The following is a 23904-nucleotide window of genomic DNA, read 5'->3' as shown; positions in this document are numbered from 1 at the left end:
TTGAAAAAATTCCTCGAGCAGGGCTGTCCTCAGCCTCTGGAGCTGTATTTTAGGATACCACGAGTTTCCAGGTGATTTCACCTCACCCCAGAGCTGAGGCAGTGTTTGTTCTGTTCTCCAAGCCTAACCTTGCTCACACAGGTCACCTTCCTAAACAGTGAGGTTTGCATTTCCTAAATCAGGTAGGTGAAAGGCTTTAATTACTGGAACAATCTTTCCCAAGGGAAGCCGAGGGTGTCCTTGAATTAAAACCACAGATTCCTGAGGTGCTTTCTCTTCCAAGAGCAGAAAAGCTTTTATGCAAATATTTTGGAAGGTTTGGAAAGGCCTCTTAAGATCAGTTATTGTAATGCCTGGTTATTATAATGCTTAGTTATTAAAATGAGACAGAGGAGCTGCTCGGTGGAGCCAGGTGTTCCCTGAGGTATGAGGGTTCCCCTGGCAATGCTGGATCTCACTCTTTGGGTGTCTGGGGTAGGATTTCACACCTGCATGGCCTGATTTTGTCTCCTGCACCAGGGGCTGAAATACAAGCACTCAGCTGGATTGGACCCTGCTGTCACCAAGGAGGGGACAAGTAGAGCTCACCTGTTGCAGCCTGATCCCAGGCTGCCTCTCCAGACCCTTCAGAGGATTTTGAGATGGAAGAGACTTTAAATTTCTTCTCATTCCAACCCCCTGCCATGGGCAGGGACTTCCCTCACTAGACCAGGTTGCTCCAAGCCCTGTCCAGCCTGGCCTTGGACACTTTCACGGTTGGGACTTTCCTGGGCATTCCAGCTTCCAGGGTTCCAACACCACCCTCACACTAAATAATTTCATCCTAAAATCCAATCTAAACCTACTTTATTTCACTTTAAAGCCATTTCCCCTTGTCCATCACTCCATGCCCCTGTCAGACATCCCACACTTTGTGGTTTGTGACTGTCCCTTTCCATCTCACACCAGTTCCCCTCATTTACCTTATCCTGTGCTCAAAGAACACCCAAACACAGCTTTGATGGCCTGAACTCAGATTCATCAGCCCCAGGGGGCAGCAGGACTGCCTTGCAACACTAAATAACCCCATACCTTCCTCTGCAGCCACAGAAACATGGAATTGTTAAGGCTGGAAAAGATCATCAACAGCCCAACTCTTGACCCACCATTGCCATGTTCACCACTAAACCTCATCCCCACATTTTTTGGACACTCCCAGGAGTGGTGACTCCACCACCTCCCTGGGCAGCCTGTTCAAAGCCTGACCACTTTCCCAGAGAATAACTTTTTCCTAATATCCAATATCTAAACCTCCACTGGTGCATCTTGAGGTCGTTTCCTCTCATGCTGTCACTTGTTACCTGGGAGAAGAGACTGACTCCAACTTCATTAAAATGTCCTGTCAGGGAGTTGTAAAGACACAAGAAGTGATGCTGTCACCACCAGTAACAAACCTGGGCTCTGTCTCCCTGTTCCCATTGCCAAATGAAATCCCTGGGCAAGGCAGGTGAGGAATGAAACTCTGGTGAAGCACAAGAACATGAACACACAACCATGGATGTATTTATCAACTCCTCCTCTGTCCCAAGAGGAGAAAGAGGGAGCAGGAGACCAGATCCTGCCTGGGTTTTCACTTCATCAGGGCTAAGCAGCCAATAATTACTCCAGATGAATACCCTTGGAGGAGAGCCAGAGAATCCCAAATCATTCCCTGATTTCAACTTTCAATTTACCCAGCCCGTACTAAGCTCATTAATCACACTCGCAGCACCCAACACAACAGAAATTAGTCCCTGATCTTCTCCCCTCTTATTTCATGCCATGAGGAGTTGGGGGCAAGGGAAAGAAAAAAGAGATGCAGAGGTGCCACCCACGAATCTCAGAGTCACTCAAAGGGGCTGAGATTAATAAATCAAAAATCCATTGTTAATAGTACAAGCTTAAATATCCATCTAAATGCAAATGAATGAACACTCAAGGGTTCTTCCCCTTTTTTTTATTTCCAAGTGCTCTGTTCGACAGCTCCATCTTTAGAGGAAGCACATGGTCACCAGATAATTGTCTGATTCTAATTGCAATTTTACAGTCCAACCCTTCACGGCCCATGGATTATAAGTGGCCTTTAAAGGATTTTGGCTTGCTCTGGATGGGATTGGAAGCTCAGGTGTCTGCAGGAACAGGCTGGAGCTCTCAAGGGAGGATTGCTCCAGGTTTCCAGCCTCTGTACCTGTTCAGTCACAGGAGGCAAGGGGTTAAATCCAGAGGCTGGGTCACTGGAATCAGGTGGAATTTGGGTCACCAAATTCTGCAGCCTCAGGTGGATGACTGTGAGTGTGGGGACCCATCCTTGGAGCAGGAACATGGAGAGTGGCACTAGAGGAATCTTGAGGGGTCTCAGCATCTTCTGAGAAAGCAACCTGATTCACAATTGTCTCCTGTATTCTATAATTTTACATCTTTGAATTCTAAATGTTTGCAAAAATATTAAGGTATGGCTTAAAGGTTTGATTACTGGGAGGCGGACTGGCTCAGTGGAATTAATAATGTGGAGGAGAGTCCATGTGTGTTCTGACAGAGAATGGCCCTCGTTGGGTTTTTGCTCTTTGTGATAAGTCTTATCTGGAGTATGTAGGAAGGAATAGGATAGATGGATGCACAGGTGAAGTAGTATGAGTGGGTGATGCTGGCAACTAGGTGGATTGAAGCATGGACCCTCAATAATACGCTGTGATACTTGATGTGAAGATGATAATTCAAGGCACAGCAAATGGAGATTTGCCATCAACAGGCTGGCTTGGGCTGCAGGGAATGCAGCAGGGGGGAGAAAGGGCAGGGAAATTAAGCTGTAATTCCATTAAATTGGTGAGGACTGGGAAATGGGATTTTACAAGATCACAGAACAGTTCAGCTTGGAAGGGACCTTAGAGAACATTAAATTCCAACCCCTCTGCCATGGACAGGGACACTTTCCCCTAGACCAGGTTACTCAAAGCCCCATCTAATCTGATTCTGAACACTTCCAGGGATGGGACATCCTTGGTTTCACCCATTTGCGCACAACCACCTATTGAGACTGATCAGTGGGAAAACCTCCAGGCCACAGGGAGAGGAGGCAGGAAGGAGAAGATGGGAGCAAAGAGGGGAACCACAAAACAGTGGCTGAACCATGGGATTTCCTGGCACAGAGCCACCAATCAGGACCTCTACCACATACCAGGCAACAAGTCCAGGGTGCAAAAGTTCTTGTTCCAAGCAGAAAACAATCACCCAAAATTGTGATTCCAACTCCTCGACAGTTCCAGAGCGCTGTTCAAGTTTGAGGTGAGCAGTCAGGACTGGGGAGCAGGGTTTGCATAATTTGCCTTTCATTAGACTTTCCCAGGAGGCAGCAGAGGTACCAAATCAGCTTTAAAATGTTGTGCAAATCAGCTTTTAAATTATTGCACAAACAGCTTGGCCGTTCCCCTTGCCAGAGTTCCCCGGATCAGCTCTAAATTTTGGAACATTGTCCGAGCAAAAATCTGCTGACATCAGGATCTGGGGCTTTTCAGCTGCTCAAGATTGTAAATGTTGGTTGCAAACACTTGCAGGCGTGCACACACACCCCCTAAAATCCCAAAACATGGGGGAAATGGAGGCTTAGCAGCAGCATTTGCACAACCAATCTGCCGGCGGGTTGGAATCCATGCTTGAAAACTGAACCATGGCCTTGGTGCCAAGAAATTTCCTGCTCAGCTCTTCGCTCCCATTCTTTGGTGCCATGAGGATGCCGGGATGAAAGACTGAAAGGAGTCCCAGCATCCTGCACTCCCAGAGGGACAACAGGCAGCCCAAGAAGCTGCTGAACCTTGGGAGGAAGAGTGTGGAGCAGCCAGAGCTCCCAGGGCAGGAATATCTGATCTAGGGGGGTGGAATGAGATGATCTTTAGGATCTCTTCCAACCCAAACCATTCTCTAGGATGAGGCAGAGCTGATGATGCTGAACTGGGCACTGCTTCATCTCCAGTTCAGAAAATCCATTCAAACCCCTCAGTCCATGCTCAACACTGGGCAAACTTTCATCTGTGTCACACCAGGCACTTCCCAGTGCCAGCTCTGACAGATTCCTGTACCCACCCTGAATGGCATCCCTGTCCCTCAGCCACTCCCAAACTGGATTTTGCTCTTTTCATGCTCAGACTGCAGCTAATTAAATCCAGGGCTGAGCATGGCAGGGAAACATCTCCATGTTCCTGGACACAACCCTCTCTCTGCATTTGGAAAGCCAAAAGTAATAGGATGGAGTGCAGAGTAAAAGGGGCAATGGTTCCAGCTTCTGCCTTTACTTGCCAAAAACTGGGTTGTTGTACAAGTACTTTAATTCTATTCCAGCATGGAGAAACAACAGATCTAGCAGATCAGGCCAGCTCCTGAATCAGCCCCCCAAGCCAATCCTATTTGCTGACCCACACACTCTCTGACACACAGAAAATATTATAAAGCCCTCATTTATTAATTTCTTAAAAGTCCACCTGCATCTCAACCATCTTCTAACACTGAAGCAATTTTCATTAGAAGCCAGAGGGATCAGTTCTGCCCTGGGCTACAATACAAGTGTGATTCCACAAGCAGGGAGAACCTCTGGGTTCTTCAGCTTTGCTTTGGATCCACTCAGAGATGCCAAATTAATCCCAGACCAACGGGAGCTGAGCTGAGTGTAAATATGTTGCCTGCCTCTGTGTGCATATGCTACTTAATGGAGCATAAAAGGACAAGAATGGAATCATTTTTCAGATGCTGCTGGTAATAATAATAAATAATAATAATAAATGCAGGGGCATGTGCCAAATGTCTGAGATCTCAAGGAGAGGAACTGACTGCAAGCAGAAGAGGAGCCAGGTAGGCGCTCAAACTGAGATGCAAAAGTCAGTGAAGTAAAACTGCCATTAAATCAAACACTTTGTATCCTTGTCAAGTTCACTCAGGATTTAAGACCTCACTTTCAGAGTGGTTTTTTTTTTTTTTTCTTTCTAAGATGCACATTCTTTGACAACTGCTCCCCATATGGGATTTATGGTCCCAACTCTTTGTGGTAACTTGGGATTGGTTTTTTTTTCCCTGCTGGCCACAAGCATATCACTCAAACCCTCCTGAACAGTATCAGTCATCGTTGGAATTCTGGCAAAAATAATTTTTCTATATCACAGCAGCACAATGTAAAGTTCATATCACCTGAATTTCACCTCCACAGGCCATATTTGCAACTGATTTTTTACTGCTTTCCTTATGGTGCATGATTTGGGGTGAGTCAAGCACTGCAGAGAGCCAAGCACAGCTGTGCTGAGCTTAATCTGAAAACTTCCACAGTCCTGGGTCCCAGTTCATGCATCCTTTATGTGGAAAAATCCAAAACAACACTAAACAACAGCTCAGAGAGAAGCAGTGCATGTGTGAAGGAAAAAGCACTCCCCACCAGGGAAAAGAAAATACTGAACAGAGAGAGCAAGAACTGACACATCACTGCTAAAATTGTGATGATTTCACCCCAAAAAAAGCAAACAGACCTGTGAGAGTAAAGAAAAACCCACAGAACTCACCCATCATTTTCATCCCACAGGATGCAGGTCTGGTTGGTGGTTCCCTGCCAGGAGACAAGAAAGGGAAAATAGGAACAAATCAGTGTCATGCTGTTTGTGGAGTGTCTGCACTGGAATGAAGAGTGTGGGGCCTGTAAATCTCCTTCCACTGCCCTGAGGATGGGGTGTCTGGGATACACCACAGGAGCTGTCGTAGATCTCAAACCCTTGGAATGGCTTTTGCCAGCCTGGGATTGAAAAGGCAGAATAAAACCTGCCTTGGTTTGTTCTGCATCATGAGCACTGCAGAGGGATTTGACTCTGCCTCTCTCCTGACTCAACCCACGGATATTCCTCCTTATCCCTCCTCTCACACAGAATCCTTTTGCTGCTCCCTTCTGGAAAGTGGATCAAATACAGCCTCTGCTTTTGTGGGACAAAAGCACAGCGCTGCAGGAGGGGGTCAGGTGTGTTTTAAGCCCCCTGGAAAAGCTTTGCCTCTGACTACAACTGTCTGAGACAGCTTTTGAAAATCCCTCCAGGAGAGTCCAAAGACACAACAGATCTTAATATTCATGTTGTAGAGCCTCAGGACGGCATCTGATCTCCACAAGGATGGACCTTGGGGTATGTAAATGTCCATCCCATAAATCTGCTTAGGGTTGAGCAGAGGAATCTGGAGGGAATTTTTGCCTGTCTTGGAAAGCATTGAGGACTACAGTAATATTACAGAATTAATGGGAACAACCTTTCCCTCCTCAAGGAAGACCATTGTTACATCAACTTATTTTAATGAGTGCACAGTTATTCCTGTGTGATGATGCCCACAATGAAATGGTGTGAGCTGGGGACAAGCATGGCCATGTTCCCTGTGCCAGCAGTGTCACCCTCCTGCTGCTCTGGAAATGAAGTTTGCTTTATTTTTATTTTGGGTAGGATTGAAGGGTCCTGCACCAGCAAAAAGATGTCAGGAGCCCATCAAAACCACCTCATCCTTGCAGCAACACATTCCTGCCCTGCAGGTGCAAACACAGCCATGGGAGGGGGCAGGTTCCCAGGAACCACTTACGTTGTACAGGTGGGAGAATTCGATTTCCAGAGGGGTGAGGAGAGACCGAGGGAATGGCTTCACAGTCACAGAGATGACTTTGGAGTTCAGAACGGTGCTGTTCCTGGGGAGGAGAGGAGAAAAGAGAGCTTTTAGAGGGATTTTTGTGGAGCAAGGAATCCCATGGCAGCCATCACTGGTGGTGCAAGATTCAGAGTACACAGTGCAGAAGGGGTTGACCCCATTGCTATAAAATAACCCCAAAGACAATTGGTGCTCATGGACCCCATCCTCTGCCCTCTGGGCTCCCCTCACAGCCAATCCACATATATCCCTCCAAAATCAAACTCTTTTATGAACCTTATCTACTGGCCTTAGAGTCTGTATCTATCCCAGAAATAAAATACTCCTGGGCTCATTTTCTGTCCCTGCCATGAGGAAACAGAGCTCATTTGGACCACAGTGAGCCTTGTAGGTCCCATCCAACTCAGAATATTACATGATTTCATGTGTTTTCCCCAAAAAAATATCTTGTTTTGCCTCTCCAAGGCTGTCTTAGCCTGCACTGTAGTGAGGCTGAGGCATGGCTGCTTATCCATGGGGCTGGAGGCACTGGTGTGTATCTTCATTCCCTGAGGACCAAAAGCAAATGGAAGAAGGCCAAACCTTTCATGTAGATGTCTAAATGTCTGTGCCCAGACAAATATTGTAATAAATCTGGCAGCCCTGGGAGATTTGGCTCTTGGGAGGGGCAACATGTGAGGAGGTACCTCCCCTTCCTGGAAAGCCAAATTTTTTGTAGGCACTTCCCTGGATGCTGAACATGTAAAATTACAGAAATTCCTCATTTTTCTGCAGGTTATTAGTGTTTAAATAAGCAAAAGGTCCCCACAAGCAGCAGCTGGAAGTGCTGCCATGAAGGAATTGGTAGTGGAAGATCCAGATCAGGATGCTCCCAGACCCTGTGACATCCATGCACAAAGGAAATCCTTTCTTATCCAAATCTTCACCAAATCTGCAAGTACTGCAAAAATCTTTCACTTTTCTCTCTGGATTTTATCTTTGTTTTTTAAAAATAATTAGGTGGGAAAGATTGCACTTGCTTAACAGCAGCTGAAAAAAATAGGGTTTAAGGAAATAAAAAGAGGGAAAAAATATTTGGAATTGTCCATGGACGTGTAAGTGGATGCTCAAAAAGCTACTGTTCCACCAACACTAGAGGGAACAATAACATTGATTTAACAGGGAAAGAAAAAAAATCAAAAATATATCTTTTTCTTTAACAAAAAAAGGAAAAACTAAATGAGAAAAAGAAGAAAAAAAATAATGAAGTGACAAAGCCCAACTATCACCCTGCAGAGCAAAAGTAAAGGAGTAAATCAATGGGAGCAGGCAGCTGTAAGAAGCTCAAAATGGGATCTGCTGAAAGGTAACCACCAGTGCATGTCTTCATTAGAGGCTGTGTCTGCAAGGGTCAATCCTCGGGTCAGTGCTGCTGAATATTTGCATGAGCAGCAGGGATGACACCAAAACCTCCTTGTGGAGGCTGAGGAGCAGGTAAGAATCGATGCAGCCAACACAGAAAGAGAATTTGATTTTTCAGCGTGGCAAGTTGTTGGGACACAGGAGTCACTGGTGTGCAGACCGTGAAGGGTGATCAGGGGCCAAGAAGCTGCAGCTGAACCAGAAGTTGAAGGAGGTTTATAAAAAAAATGGAGAGCAATTTTTTACATGGGTAAATAATGCTAGCACAAGGGAGAATGGTTTTAAACTGCAAGAGATGAGGTTAGGATTAAATGTTGGGAAGAAATTCTTTGCTGTGAGGATGGTGAGGCCCTGGCACAGATTCCCAGAGAAGCTGTGGCTGCCCCATCCCTGGAAGTGTCCAAGGCCACTTTGGATGAGGCTTGGAGCAGCTTGGGATAGAGGAATGTGTCTCTGCCCATGGGGTTGGAATGGGATAATCTTGAAAATCCCTTCCACTTAGATGAAGCAAAGAACTTCTGTCTGTACCCTCCTTGTCTGGATTCCACTGTGCTGTTGGGTTCAATTTCACTTTGAGAGGAGGAAACAGCAAAGGGAGTTCAAAACAGAGACATAAAATCAATCCACGTGCAGGAAAACAAACGAAATTTCTCTGTTGGAAGGCTTGTCTGATAGTTCCTTGCATGTGGGAGGGCTTTTCAGTCACCCACCCGAAGGCCAAGTGCCTGGAAGTGAAAGCCAGACAAATTCAGCCTTAAAAAGAGAGGCAGGCTCCTGGCAGAGAAGGTAATTAAGCAGCTGAGCAGCTTGTCGGGGGTGGAGGAGGACTCAGTGTCACAGGGAATCTTTCAGGAGGAAGATGAGTCGCTTTTTCTACAAGCATGTTGCAGCCCAGCTTCTGGGAAGGAAATAAACATGGGGAGATCGGCTTGGGCAGGAATTCAGCTCAGAGGGCTCCTGAGTGGCCACCAAGAGAGTGCAAAGGGCTGTAAGCACAGTGCTGGCTACACAGGGAGAGCCAGGCTGGTGGCTCTCTGCTGTCCCTGTCCTCTGCAGCAGAGTCCAGCTGGGACCAAGCGCCTCTCTCACCTCCCTGGCTTGGAAAATCAGGTTTTGTGTGCAGCCCATCTCAATTGTCACAGCTGCCAGGATCTGCTGGGCTCTCTGGATCCAAAGGGACAGAGTAATGTGTGACTCAGAGATGGAATTGCTGCTTGGGGGGAGGTAAATTGGGACAATTAGGAACAGCTCAGCTGGTGCTGTTTGTTGAGTTAAATCTACTTTTGTTTTTCTTTTTTTTTCCATTGGAAGAATCACTCTGCATTGAATCAGAGTGGTCCAATCCAGGGTCTGTATTTCTTATGTGTACCCAGGAATAGCTGCTCTCCTCAGTGGTCAGAAATATTTTTTACCCATGGACAGCTACGTAGTTATTTAAAAACATTCTCCTTTTTAATGCTGTGTCCATTTGCACAGCGCTGAAGTAAGAGGTGTTTTACTGCTGCCGCTGCTTTCATTTATCTTTTTCTTCTTTTCCTTTGACCCTCCACAGGTGATTCAAGACTCGAGATTTTTTTAAAGAGGGACTGTCCTTTAATTAAGGAACATCTTAAATCAGCTCTCCCCTGGGAACGCTGTTCGGAGGCTGTGGCTGCCGCAGCTGCTGGTTATCAGAGCTCATTCCCTGCTTGGCCAGAGGAAGCTGAAATACCACTGGATCATTTGAGCCAATGATGTTTATTGCCCTTCTGATCTAATTCCCACTGCTGTAATGGAAGATATTACAGAATACAGTTGGCTGACTTGCTAATTCCTCTCTGCACTCACTCAGAGCTCTTTTGCCATTGCCAGTGCTAAATCTGGAGGTATTTAAATGATTATCGGTGAGGAGAGATGCCCTGGTGTTTATGGTAAATGGGCTCACGCTAATCAGTGCAGAACAGATTTAGAAGGTGCCTTAGGATGCTTAATTTACTGCCTCAGTACCAGTCATTGGGGAGGAAAAAAAAAAAAAAAAAACCAGAAAAAGAGTGAGAGGAAAAGGAAGAGGAGCGAAGAAAAGGGAAGGGAGTGCTGAGCACAAAAGCTTTGGTGCCTGAGGCAGACATGTGCAGCCAGGCGTGCTCTGCTCCCCTCTCTCCTCCCTTGCCTGATTTCTCTGTGCTGCTGTGCTGCTCTCCAGGGCTCAGTGTGGCTGGCAGCTCCCTGGCAGCTCGGGGCAGCTGAGCATCCCCCATCTGTCAGGGCTGCCAAAATCCCCCGACCAGGAGGGCAGGGTGAGGTTTCACTCCTGCAGGGTGAAGGGTGGCAGGGAAAGGTGAGACAGCAGCACTGAACTTCCTCCTCTCATGTCTGGGGTGCTGGATGTGGATGGGGAAAACATTCCTGCACCTCCAGTACACGATGCATGAGCCTGGCCTCAGCTGAACATGGGGTCAAAATATTCCCACTGCAGATCAAAATCTGTCTTGATCTTTGCTTTTCCCTGGATAACAAGTGCTCTGCAGGCAGAGGGCTCATCCTGGTGATTCCCCAGCTGCTCCCCATGCCCAGGCAGCCCCTCTTACCTCTGCAGGGAGAGGATGTTGCCCACGTTCCGGTAGAGCACGGTCCCGACCACGAAGACAGAGGAGTCGTCCGACACTGCAGGACACCAGAGGAGAGGGAAGAAGACAACAGCACTGAGACAATCAGGGTGGCAGCTGTCCCCACAGGACACCCCAGGGCAGGATTTGGCCTCTGGAGGAGCATGGCCAGTGGTGGAGGAACATGGCTAATGCCAACATCACTGCAACGGGATGTTGTCACCTTTGGGGTGACCCAGCATCCCAGATTTCTGCCTTCACCAAGGCTCACCCTTCCCAAATGGTGCTCCCCCATTCAGAAACCCCCAAATTCAACTGACAGCACCACAGCAGACAAATCTGCAGGGTGGAAAGGTCTCTTGCAGCCCCCTCGAGGCCTTTGGAGCCATCCACAGCTATCAGGCCATCAGAGAGCAGAGCTGAGCTGGGGCTGACAAGGCCAGAGGGAAGGGGAGAGGTCCCACTGCGCCTGCTCTGACCCCAAACTCATGTGCTGCCTCTGGGGGCTGCAGCAGATCCAGATGAGCCTCTGAATCATCTGTGTGACCTCAGGGCACGTCACTTGACCTCCTCCTTCTCCTCTTATTTATGCTCCTCCACTACCTCATGGTGCCCCAGCTGCAAAAAGCCAAAACTTCCCCTGATAAACCATGAACAGCAGAGGTAGCCCTGGAGCTGGATTTTTGGGGGAGAAAAAGCAAGTGGCTGTGTGGAAAGCAATGCTGAAGAAGCTTGGGAAAGCACCAGGTGGGGCTTCTCTGATATCTTGTACTGAGACTGAGCTGTGTGTCTGCTCCATCACTGCAGGACAGGCACAGCTCTGCATGTCCATCTTTCTCATCATCAAATTGGGATATCTGCTGAGCACATAACTGGGAGGGACTGACAGACAGGCTTGCAGACCAACTTTGTCACCCAACTGCATAAATCAGAGTTGGCTCATCTAAATCAACTGTTCAAAGTCAGCTCCCAGCAGTGAGGGGGTTTGGATTTGGTCTCATGAAGCTGCCTGTCTTCATCACTTTGCTCAGGATAGCTGCTCCTGTTCCCAGAGAAAAGTGAGATCAAAACTGATAGAGGTGGATTTCTGCTGGAATCACTGAGTAACCCCTCCAAAGCCAGCACGAGATACTGAATAAAAGAAAGGCAAAAGAGGCCTGGGTGGTACTCAGGAAACCATGCAGAGGTGAGCACTGATTGGAAATTGTTTCTTCAGGGTAGATGTCACGTTTTGTTTGCTCAGTCACTACAGATCAGGGGCCCTGGAGCAGCTCTGTGTGAGGATGCTTCCAACAGAAATCTGGAAAACCACTCCATGGGGAGCTGGATACTTTTGGGACAGTCCTCAGCCTCAGAGCAGGATCAGCTCAATCTAGGTCTGGTCCAGCAATTTGCCCAACAGGTGATTACAGATTTCAAAAGGTGAAAGCACCACAGCTTCCACAAACTGGGATAATGCTCCCAATGGGCTCCAGCTTCTCCCAGCTTCTTCACTGTCTGCAAGGCACAACAAAACACAAGGAGTGCTTGACAAGGTCCTTGCTCTGCCAGTGACTCACTGTTTACCCTTGGGGGTGCCACTTAACTGTTCTTGGCCTCAGATTTCCCAAGCTGAAGTGATGGCTGATGCCATCCCCAGCAGAGAGGCCCATGACAAAAGGTCCTGGTGTGACAACTTGAGGCCAAAGGTCTTTGGTAACCACAACTCAGGCTCCAGCCTCTGTCCCAAGGAAGGGGGAGCCAGCAGCCCTCAAAGCCATGAGTGCCAAAAGCAAATCCCATCATCAACCAGCCCAATTTAGGGTCCTGCTTTTGAGAACTCAGGGCTCAGTCATGCTAAATGTTGTCTCTGCCTAAAGATGAGCACTTTGAGTGTGTTGGTTCCTGGGACTCAGTCATCAGACCATCCCAGACACCTCCAGTTGGTTTTTGGTTTTTTTTTAATAAATAGTTTTGGGTTATCCTAGCATGCAACGAGAGATTTCCAGATCTGGCAGTGAGGCCAACTATGTTGAGGCACCACCTCCATGCTGGGGCTCCTATCCGTGACCTGATGTGAAGCCTCAGTGATAAATGCCTCTGAATTTCAATTCTGGGGGCAGGAAATTTCACACAAGGGCCATAAATCCCCAGATCTATCAAAACTTGTCCAAGCAGCAGACTCAGCTGCTCAGCTTGACCTGCTGATTCCCAGCTACTTACCCTCAGATGGCTCCATCAGGTTTGGATCCAGGCTTGGACAGCATCTAAAGCATTGTTTGCCAATTTTCCCTGCTTTTTTAGGGAAAGATAAACATCCACACCCAGGCACTAAACCTGCCCCTGAACTTTTGTGAGGAATTTAGTTCGAACTCTAAGTCAGGCCACGTTTGAAAGCCTTATTTGCACTCATCAGTGTTTCAATGCCCAAACTTTTGTGAGCAAATCCAGCTGATCTGGAAGAGGATCTGAAGACCAAGCAAACTGAAGGAACCACTCTTAGAAAATGAAGGAAAAAATTGTGTTGGCTGTGCTGCCTACCTGAGAGCCCTGAAGACAGGATGCTCTTGGAGACAGTGACCTTGTCCTCCGAGTTCTTGGCCCAGTCCACCATTCCCCTCCAGCCTTTCATGGGGAAAGTGATGTCAGTTGCTGCATTTGCAGGCAGTTTGTGGATACCAAGGACTAGGGAGAAGCAAGAAATGAAACCAGTGAGTGAAACCAGCTTCAATAAGTTCCATGTGTGCTCAAGAAAACATGGGAATCATTAGTGGGAAATCAGAGATATTGGGTCTTGGGAGCCATAGGAGTGATGCTCTCTTGAGGAGATGTCTGTTCATGAAAGAAGATAAAAGCAGGGCTTGTGCTTTGCTGAAAGGGTTCTGCCTGCATTAAATCTGGCAGAGGAGAGTCTGCTCCAGCACCTTATCTCCAGGAGTGGCCAGCAGCAGCTGATAAGAAGTGGGAGGAAGAACAAGACATCTCTTGGTTTGCCCTCCCAGCAATCAGCAGGACTTCCTCAGCTCCTGGCTGCATTCAGATCATCAACTTTAACAGCCACCAATGGACCTCTCTTTTGTGCACTTTCCTAATCCCATCATGAACCCATCTGTACTTTTTGGCTTCTGCAACTTCCTCTGGCAACAAGTTCCACGCTGCAATTGTGCACACAGCATCAATCAAACATTGCCTGCTGTTTGCTCGCTGTCTCCATTGGCTGCTGGGCTGTTCGTGTGTTCAAAAAATAAAAGAAAGAGTCTAATTCTGCCCAGTTCGTCATCTGTTCTCCATTTGGTAGTTATCTCCCAGATCTCTCTGTGGATCTCTCCTCTTCCTCATGAAATCCCAACTTCTTTGGAGAAAAGCCACCCTGTATTTATGCCCATCCATGTCATCCCCCAGACCTTTTAATATCCCACCAGCTGTTGCCTCTCCTCCTTCCTTCTCTCCCCACAGCCCAGGTTATCCATATTGCACAGTAATTAACAGCTTTTGGGGGTCTCTTCCCAGCGTGGGGAGTGCCAGTGTACTCACCCAGATTGTCCGTGACTTGGTAGGAATCCCGGAAATCTTTCATGCGGAAGCCGATGACATCAATGAAATCCTCCACGAGCCTGAACAGCTCCTTGGCATTTGGCCCTATCTGCAAAGAGAGGCAGAATTTGGAGTGGATCAGATCCTAATGAGAGCAGCAGGAGCTTCTCTGGAGGCAAAGGTTTCTGCCCTCACACATGAACTGGGAGCATATGCTGGGTATAATGGGCTGTTATGGAGCTGTGGAGAAGGAGGACTGGGAAATCCTAAGAGGAAGCCAAGAAAAAGAAAAAGAAAAAGAAAAAGAAAAAGAAAAAGAAAAAGAAAAAGAAAAAGAAAAAGAAAAAGAAAAAAAGAAAAAAGAAAAAAGAAAAAGAAAAAGAAAAAGAAAAAGAAAAAGAAAAAGAAAAAGAAAAAGAAAAAGAAAAAGAAAAAGAAAAAGAAAAAGGCAAAAATTTAAAAAATAACACTCAGATTGACAGAACTTAGGGTGGAGTGCAAGATTTTAAACAAAAGGAAATGTTGGAAACCCTCTGGAGAACAGAATAACCTACCCATTTCCTTTCATAAAATCATAGAAATGCAGAATGGTGTGGGTTGGAAGGGACTTTAAAGATCATCTCATTCCAACTCCCTCTATTGAAAGCAACCACACCAAAGGACAATTGTGGTTTAATGTTGAATCCCAGGCAGCCTAATTTTCTCCTTTCTTGTTTTGTTGTCATGATCTCACTCTCTGAATCAAGTTCTTGGTCCTGAGCTGTCCTGGAGTTTCTCTGCCTCATTTCTTTCCTATTTTTCCCCATTGATAGAGACATTGGCAGTGACTCTTCTTTACCTGTACTTTTAAACAATAACCAGTTTTCCAGTGACAAATTCCATAAACTATAATCCACTTGAAACAAGCCCTGCTGACTGCCTGCCTTCTCCTCAAAGCACGTTTGACCACAGGGGTGCAGCAAATGCCACAAGAGGCTGAATAAAAGCAGTTCAGCTCCTCTTCTTTTCCTTTTCCACCACTTTTATTGTGTTTTCAGTTCCTCACCATAATCCAGACATTCTGAGGTGGCTGAGTGAGCTGGAGGGACATCTGGGGACAAAAAGGATGGGAAGGAGACAGGAGAAAGGCTGGACCATGGAGGGTGTGGGCAAGGAGCACAGAGGTGGCCATGCATGTCTGTCTCTCCAAGGAACCTTGGTAAGACTAAAACTGTCTCAGGATGAGATTAAAAAGTCCTGCCAGTACAGCAGGTGTGCACAGAAGGAGGAGAATTGAGTGAGGATGCTATTTTTAGCTGCACACTTTTATATTCCATTACAGATTGAAATCACAAGGTCAAACCAAATCCAGGCTGCACTGGATGCTGCATTTTAGGTTTTATCATATAATGGTCGACAAAGCCTCTTTAAAAACCATTGTAGCCCTTCTCTGAATACCTTTATGGGATGTTTTAGTTTTTATTTTCCTGGAACAATATCTTTCTGCCTGGGGGGCCGCAGGGCATTGCAATGTGTGACTGCAATGAAGTTGGGTTTATTTTTAATGAGCAAATTGGGAGCCAAAGGCTTTGTTTTAAAAGAATTGGTCGATCTTATAAAATGCAGGATGTGATCCAGCAGTTTTAAGGGAGAAGCACAGAGACTGCTAAAACCTCTGCTGGCATCCTGTTCACGGAGATTTCTGTGTCCTAAAGTCATGGTGTTGGGCTGTCAGCTCAATTCCCACTAAAATACAGACCAGGAAAACATTCTCCCCGTGATGTTCCCAATCCATGTGTAGGTCATGGTGGTGTGGGCTGTGCCTGCCTGGAGGTGCAGAGAGCAGATTGCACAGGGAGAGCCACTGGGAACAAAGTGCCACACAGAGTGAGCTGTTTTTAAGGGGATCAACAGGGTTTCCCTGTTGTCATGACAACTTGACAGTCTCCTCTGCTCAGTGCTGAAATACCTACAGGCACCTGGAGTATTTGGGCAAAGAATCACAGATTCGGGGTATGGTTTTGTTTGGAAGGGGCCTCCAAGGCTGTGTGGCCCAACCCACTTGCGGAAGCAGGGCCACCTTGCCCAGGACCATGTGCAGATTCTTTATTCCACCCAGAGCCAGACCATGTCACCCTCATCCAAATTCAACAGGAAAGCACAAGATATCAGGGAGAGGAGAAGAGAAGGAGAAGGAGAAGGAGAAAGAAGGAGAAGGAGAAGGAGAAGGAGAAGGAGAAGGAGAAGGAGAAGGAGAAGGAGAAGGAGAAGGAGAAGGAGAAGGAGAAGGAGAAGGAGAAGGAGAAGAGAGAGAAGAGGAGAAGGTTGCTCAGCTCCTGACAGAGTTGCTGTTGCATGATGGAAATGTTTTTGAGAGTCCCTGTCTCATCTTCTGGACTTTCAACAATTGTCTTTTTCACAATTGCCAGCACTTGTTAAAAAGTTTTTCCCAGAGGACATTCCTGTTTGGTGTGAAGATAACTGGACTCTGGTGTTGCTTTGTGTGTTGGGTGATTTTTTTTTTCTGGATTATTTTCTGTTTCCAGATCTTTTCGAGGAATTTTGCAGGAGCAACAGCTCACAAAAGGAATGTTAAAGGGACACAGGAATGTTGTGACACAACTCCACAACAGAGAGCTCAAATGGGGCACACAAATCTAGAGCCAAATAAGACACAGAAAGAAAAAACAACAACACCAGCCCATAATACTTGAGAACTCAGCTACAGAATTGTTCATAGAATCTTAGAATTGCCTGGTTTGGAAGGGACTGAATGTTCATCTAATTCCAAGCTCTTGCCATAGGCAAGGACACTTCTTACATCTTGCTCAAAACCCCATCCAACCTGGCTTTGAACACTTCCAGGAATGAGGAGCTCAGGACTCAGCAGGATACCTAACCTTTATCGCAGAGAAATAAAACACAACTGAACCCAGAAGCTCAGAGAAATAAAGCAAAACACAACTGAACCCAGAAGCTCAGCCAAGCAGACCCCAGCTCTGAAAACCCCTCCATCCTACATCTTTTCAGCTAGGTACTCAAAGCTACATGATCCCACTTCTTTATCTTAGCAAGAGGAAAGAGTGGAATTACAGAAAGACATCAGGATTTCCAACTCCCAGCTAAGTCTGACCCTTGAAATTCATGCCAAATTCGGTTTGCACCACCAGCATTTCACTGTTCTTCATGCAGAGAGTCTGGCTCAGAGCTGAGATCCTGTGGCTCCCTGAGTTACTCCTTTAATGTGACTCAGCCTGGAACTAAGCTCTTCTTAGGAGATCGTGTAGATACTTGGAAATTCCCCTCCTCATGGCTTAACCCTGTGCTGAAAGCCTCTTTATTCCCAGGGAAGGTGCTGAAGGTTCATACCAGCTGAGCTTCCTCCCATTTTTCCCGGTTTTCCTCTGACAAAATGTTGCTGATGATCTGGACGAAGTTCTGGAAAAGGGAGACAAGAGAGGACAGGAGAGATTGTTATGCAAGCATAGCCCAGGCTGGGAAGGTCACATGAGATTTAAAGATGCTCCAAAAGGTTCTCATGATCCCATTCCCAAAAGGTTCCAGAGCATTTCACAGGTCCCCAAGGATGTAAATGGCAAAACAAGTTTTAATAAGACTTTTTTCCCAAGAATTTCACTTTAACTACTGTATCTTCTAAGGCTTTGGATTGGGAATAGGTCTTGCATCCATTACTGATGATTTTTAAGGACAAATATGGTAAATATTTGACAGAAACTGGTTAAAACCAGATGATCTTCCATTGCATAAATCCTTCCATATCTTTTTTTTTTTCTATTATTTCTGCTGTTTACAATATATGGAAACCTCAGGATCCCCTTTAGCTTGTGACCAAGCAGGAGACACAGAGATGAATCAAGAGGGAGCTGTCCATGATAGGACCTTTGCAGCACACAATGAGAAGGAAGGAGACAGGAAATTTAAAACTATTGATTTTTTTTTTCTCCAGTTTTACTACTCTCTGCAGTTCCTGCAGGATCAGTTTAATGTTTCAAGTCATGAGGTGATGACCCATCCCAAGGGTGTATCTGGTAGCTGCTGGATATAAGGAAAGAAACCACGATGATATTTCCCTACATTAACACCCCAGTACCCAATGCCACAGGATCATTTTACCTCAAGTCATTAGCCTGAAATCCCTACCAAATAATGTTCTCATATCCATTAGGCTCTGCAGTGAAGTGCTATCATGTTGAAATTGTTCAGAATGACCTTGGCTTTTAAGTTCTCAGTTTATAAACCAAGGAAGAACCGCCTTGAAATAATGGTTTGTTAATACAGAAAGACATTTACATCGGGAAAAATATTAATCTGATTTTCCTCAGCACTGTATCAGCTATGATCAGTGTCTGTAATCAAACCTGGAACCCTGGAACACCTCTCCAAGCCAGCCTTGGGCTCCAGGAAATGCAGCTGGGCTCACCTGCACATCCCCAGAAGTCGGGCTGTGGTAAGCCCTACGGAAGATCTCTGTCATGTTCCTGAGTACATCCATGGTGGACAGCAGGTCCCCACTGTAGCTGGTCCCATCCTGGGAGATTTCCACAAGGTTCTGGAGCACATCTGACAGCCCATCTCCCATCAGCCCACGCTGAGCTTTGGCAAGGTGTTCCCTGGTCTGAGAAACAGAAAAGAAATGCTAGGAACACTTTTAGGGACAGTCAAAGTCGAGTTAATGAGCTTGGTGAAGGAATTGCAGGGGAAGGTTTTTGACCTCCCTCACAATTCAGAGTGCAGATCAGATGAATCTGACAATCTTTGCTGGCCTGAGAGACTCTGGTATTTTTAAAATTATAGAAAAGAGTGATATCTTCTAAATTATCTTCCAAGCGCCTCTAAAATGACTGAGAACTGAATTTTTCTATTTTGCCCACAAAGAAGAAATTGTCCCACTACAAAGTTTCTTCTGTTCATAGCCTAACAGAATATTTATGCCCCAAAAATTTTGTTTTCTTACAATCAATTTGGAACTATTTTAGGACAGATTATACCTTACTGTGAACAGGAGAGATCAGTTCTCCTAAAGGTGGCAGGAGACCAGCAGATTTCCTCATAACAATGAATTTATGATTAACAAAAATTAAGATGCTTATTTAAAAGTGATGCAGCCACAGATATAGTTAATGACAATGTGATATGAAAAACCCAGATTCTGCCAAGCTGGATATTAAAATATCCTGAAAGGAACCATCTCTTGTCCATGGAGTGCCCATGCATCACAAGGTAGGCAGTAAAAACAAGATAAAATCAAGGTAGAACTGGAAACTCTTTTTTTCCCTCTTTTTTTGTAACTGTAGCCATGCAACAATCATTGGGGAGGATCCTAAACCTGCAGAGCTGAGCAGGGGCTGCCTTACCATCATTTGTATGTTCCTGTAATCAATAGAAACACACTTGATGTACGTTGGAGGCTCCCAGTAAGCGATGCCTTCTTCATCTAAGATGCATCTTCGAAGGATCAGCCCTGGAAGAATGAAAGAAACAAACATAGGAGTGAGGACAGGATGAAAGGTCAAACATTCAAACATTTGTCATGAGTAGGAAGTCATGGGACAAGAGGACACACCTCCAAGTTGTGCCAGGGAAGATTTGGGATGGATATTAAGGAAAAATTCTTTACTGAAAGGGTGGCCAAGCACCAGAACAAATTGACCAGAGAAGTGGTGGAATCACCATCCATGGAAGTGATCAAAACAGGTGTAGATGTGGCATTTGAGGGTGTGGTTTAGTGGTGGATCTGGAAGTGCTGAGTTAATGGTTGGACCTGAGGATCTCAGAGGTCTTTTCCAACCTTCAGGATTTGATGGAGATCACCCAGGACTGGTCAGTGCACCAATTCAGACTCAGCTACCAGCACAAAGGGCATCAGAGGCACCTGCAGATGTCTGAACAAGCCTTTAGGGAGGATTATCTTTATTTCCTTCTCCTGCCTTTTACTACTGTAGAACAGCAGAAGGAACTGGGCAGGAAAACAAAAATTAACAAATTGAATGCGGCTAGTCAGGGTGAAGAGAAGCTTTCTTCTGCCCTAGTGGCAGCATTTTGCCTGGTTTGGGAAGCCCCACGAGCCTCCCCAGGTGGTTTGGTCTGGTACTTGCAACTAAAGCAGGGCTTGTGCTGCCCACACAGCCTGGAGGGGAATAAACACCCAAAAGCACCAGTTTTACATCAGCTGAAAATCTCTGAAAGCTGCTTCCAGTCCTCCCCCAGGCCTCCCTCAGCTCCAATCCACAGAGGGCTTTGCAGTGGTAATCACATGCCTTGTGATGTGGAGGAACAGACATATCAGAGAGGAGGAAAGGGAGAGGGATCACCCTGTCCCAGCTATCATGATGCCTTTTGGAAAGTCTCTGAGGATCAGGTTTGCTGGGTCTGCAGTCCTTTTGCTGCTGCCAAATGATTCAGTGACCTTTCTTTGGGTACAGCCCTTCTAGGACAGCACTGGGGATGATACTGACTGTTCCAGCTGAGTCAAAGAGAGCTGTCTGCATCCAACCCTCTCTCTCAAACAAAATAAAACTTTTACACATTATTGACGCTGCTGCCACTATTTTTGTTCCTTCCTGGCAGTGAGGAACATCCAGCTGAGGACAAACCCACCACCAGCATCCTGGAGCCTTCTCTTCACTACCTTCCACTCCTGTGGCCACAGGTAACACCTGGATGCCCATATCCTTTTACTTTACACCAGAACAATCAGACCTTCAACTTGAGTGCTCAAAGAAATTTTTAGAGAGGTGCTGAGGTTTCCAAATGTAAGTGGACAACAGAATTCAGATTTCCTGAATTTTTAGTGTGGCAGTTGAAGGTCAGGAAGGATACCACTGAGAGGTTAAAAGTGTTTGTGAACATAACTGATGACAATCATTTGCACGTGAGAAGACCATGATTCTAAAGTTTAGTTTTGAATCTCACATTTATAAATTATTAATTATTACATTTACAAAAGAATATATTATTGGCGCTGCTCAGGTATATAAATTTCAAATAAACACAGATTTAATTTTTGCTTGACAACCCCTTTAAGTTTTATTATGCATTGCCACATAAGAAAACTGAATGCCTTTGAGTTCTGAACGAAAAGAACAAAATAATGGACAAAATATGTCTCATACAGCAGCTGCTTTTATGGGCATTGGAGAGAACTGCAACACCCAAATCCTAAAGTTCTACCTGCTCTACAAAGCTTTTTGTAGATAATGGAGGGAGGGTATCTTAGCGTTCCTTAATTTCAAATTTTACACAGGGTGAATGGAAACCACCTCAGATTATCCAGTAGCAACTAAAATGTTTGTGCTTTCACAGCGAAAACAGAAACCCAGATGGAGTTAATTTAGCCAGGGACAAAGGGAGAGAAGTCCACATGCCTCTCCTGTCTAGGACACAAAGGATGAAGGATCCCCTGATGAGAGGCCACCTGCCCACCATGCAGTCACCCTTACCAGTGGCATTGCGGGGACACCGGACGGCGGCAGCATCCCCGGCTGGCGTCTCCTTCCAAACCACAGGGCCAAGACTCTCCTCATCACAGATTTCATGGGGCTCTGCCAGGAGAGAAAAACTCTGTTGGTGAAGCTTCCTCCTCAGCAAGGACATGGAAAAGGGAAGGATGGGAGTGTGGTCTGTGAGCCAGGAGGTTTGAGCTGCACTCCCAGCTCTGCCGGTGCTTAGTCCCTCACAAAGTCACTTCACCTCTCTGGAATTTGTTCTGCCTGTCTCAAAACTGGGCATTCATCCACACCAAGGATTAGCTCACTAGAATCCATGGGAAAGTCCACTCACATCCTTGCCTTGCGGCAGTTCTTTGCAAGAAAACTGCTGTTGCTACCCTCTACTAAAGAGTTTTATTCCTTAAATTTTAATGGGCAGATCTTTTGTGAGTGAGCTCCATGACTCCACACTCCACCTCTGCCATCCCTCAGGGTATCACCTTCAGTGTTGGCTGTATCTAAAATGAGGCTTGGCATGAATCCGTGGATTAGGAATGAAGGAAAGAACAAGCAAATGAAAAGACAAGATGGACACATCCCCTGGGTGGTCTTCATTCTTCCTGCTTCCATCTTGTGCACAAAAGAGAGCAGATCTGAGCCCCAGCAACTTGGAACTGCATCAGAAGCTCATTTCCAAACACTGCTGCAGAGCCCAGGAGCCTACAGAAATGTGTTTTGAGACATCACAGAAAAAAAAAATCACTGGAAGGATGGTTTTGGAAGCTTCTGTCTGTGGGTGGAGCTGAGTCGGTCCTGGAGTTGGTGGGATCTGGGAGAAAAACATTCACTACAGGAGGTTTTTGTGCTGCGAAACTCATTATTTGCAACATGTAAAGCAGAGGGAGCCATGAGGATGGTGTTAAAGCTATTTGTCACTCCTGAGGGAGGGAAGGAGAAAAAACTTGATTTAATAGTTTCTGATTACAGTTTTTATTCATTGTGCATTTTACATTATTCAATGTAAAATTTCCAACACAAAGGAAGATGAGTTTGTGCCTGCAGCTGGTCAGGACATGTCCCACTGCTGCTCTGGGACTACCCAGGGACCAACCTGGCTGTGGGGAGAGCTCAAACCTAAATTATGGGCATGGCAAGTCCTGCTTCTTTGAAGAACTCCTAGAGGACCCAGCAAGCTGCCTGCACATCACTGCTCCTGCAGGCAGGCTCCAAGACTGCCCCAAACCCCAGCTGCAGTTCAAAGATGAATTCCTCCCCAGTAGACACTGGGAATGAATAAGCTGAATTCTCTGCCTGGAAACAGATGCTCCTTCCCCTGGTTTAAAGTTCCCTTGTGAGTAATCACTATTGTGATGGAACTCCGGAGGGCAGCGGGACCCCAGCTGTGCTCTGCACATGAGCAGGGCTCATCCCTCAGCCAACAGCTCGTGGCTTCTGCAGATAAGCCAGAACAGGGGTGGAAAAGAGGCAGTTTCATTTCCAGCCTGCTGACATGGAGTGTGGGGCAGAGAGATTGAATAACCCAGTTGTGACAGCACTTGGTCACCCACAGAGCCTGTCCCAGAGCAGGGAGATGATTTCCAAACTCTTGTCCCCGTGCTTTGTTCATAGTCAAAGATTGTCCCATGGCTCACAGGAGGGTTCTGGGGTGTGGAAGCTTCCAGCACCCTCAGCTACAAAGCAGCAGAGCACATTAAAAAGCAGAGAGGGAGAATGTTCACATGTCTTCTCCCCTTTTCTCCCCTGCTGGCCTGTCAAAACTTCCTGGTATTGTCACCCCTGCAGTGTCCCTGTGGACCACTGAGGGATGCTGTGGATCAGAGATGCTCTTTAAAAATACACTGATTGGAGTTGTCTTGCCAGTGAGCACAGGAGCAATTCCCAGGCCAGGAGAGAATCCTTTCCTTTTTTCTTCCTTTTTTTCCTTTTTGATGTTGCTTCACAACAGAATCCCTTTTACCAGAGTAACCTATTTGCACTGGGAAATTTTAATAACTAACCCAATTAAGTTCAATTCTTCTGCTCAAATCGAATCACGCCAGCATGTGATACTTTCTGGAGAACAAATTGAGCGGGTTTATTTTTAGCCTCTGATGTTTTCCCCACCTTTTCCTTCCCTTGCAAATTAACAACTGCAGCGAGACCCTTCTGGCTGTGAACCCTGGCAGGCCCCAGTGCCTGAGACTTGCCTTTTTCCTTTTGAGCACTGCACAGGCATCAACCCCTGCGGAAAAAGAAGAAAAGATCGGGCTTGTTCTGCCAGGGCCCCAGCTGGCACACACTGAAGCTGAACT

At 46.2% G+C, this 23904-nt stretch overlaps 1 protein-coding gene across 14 annotated transcripts in view; it reads right to left on the bottom strand.

The window, feature by feature from the left end:
- Positions 1 to 23904, bottom strand: part of ADGRB1 (adhesion G protein-coupled receptor B1) — a 293366-nt gene that overhangs the window by 118587 nt on the left and 150875 nt on the right. For all 14 annotated transcript variants that reach the window (XM_074557880.1, XM_074557889.1, XM_074557884.1 and 11 more), the window contains 9 exons: positions 21605 to 21706; positions 19520 to 19626; positions 18586 to 18780; positions 17514 to 17582; positions 14166 to 14274; positions 13173 to 13316; positions 10635 to 10710; positions 6604 to 6706; positions 5556 to 5599 (listed from right to left, as the gene is read on the bottom strand). In XM_074557880.1, the coding sequence (XP_074413981.1) occupies positions 5556 to 5599; positions 6604 to 6706; positions 10635 to 10710; positions 13173 to 13316; positions 14166 to 14274; positions 17514 to 17582; positions 18586 to 18780; positions 19520 to 19626; positions 21605 to 21706 (949 nt within the window). The remainder of the gene's footprint in view (positions 1 to 5555; positions 5600 to 6603; positions 6707 to 10634; positions 10711 to 13172; positions 13317 to 14165; positions 14275 to 17513; positions 17583 to 18585; positions 18781 to 19519; positions 19627 to 21604; positions 21707 to 23904) is intronic.

This window comes from Zonotrichia albicollis, chromosome 1 (assembly GCF_047830755.1).
Source record: "Zonotrichia albicollis isolate bZonAlb1 chromosome 1, bZonAlb1.hap1, whole genome shotgun sequence".
Lineage (NCBI taxonomy): Eukaryota > Metazoa > Chordata > Aves > Passeriformes > Passerellidae > Zonotrichia > Zonotrichia albicollis.
The sequence above is the reverse complement of the archived record's forward strand: the minus strand, read 5'-3'. Positions and strand labels throughout refer to the sequence as shown.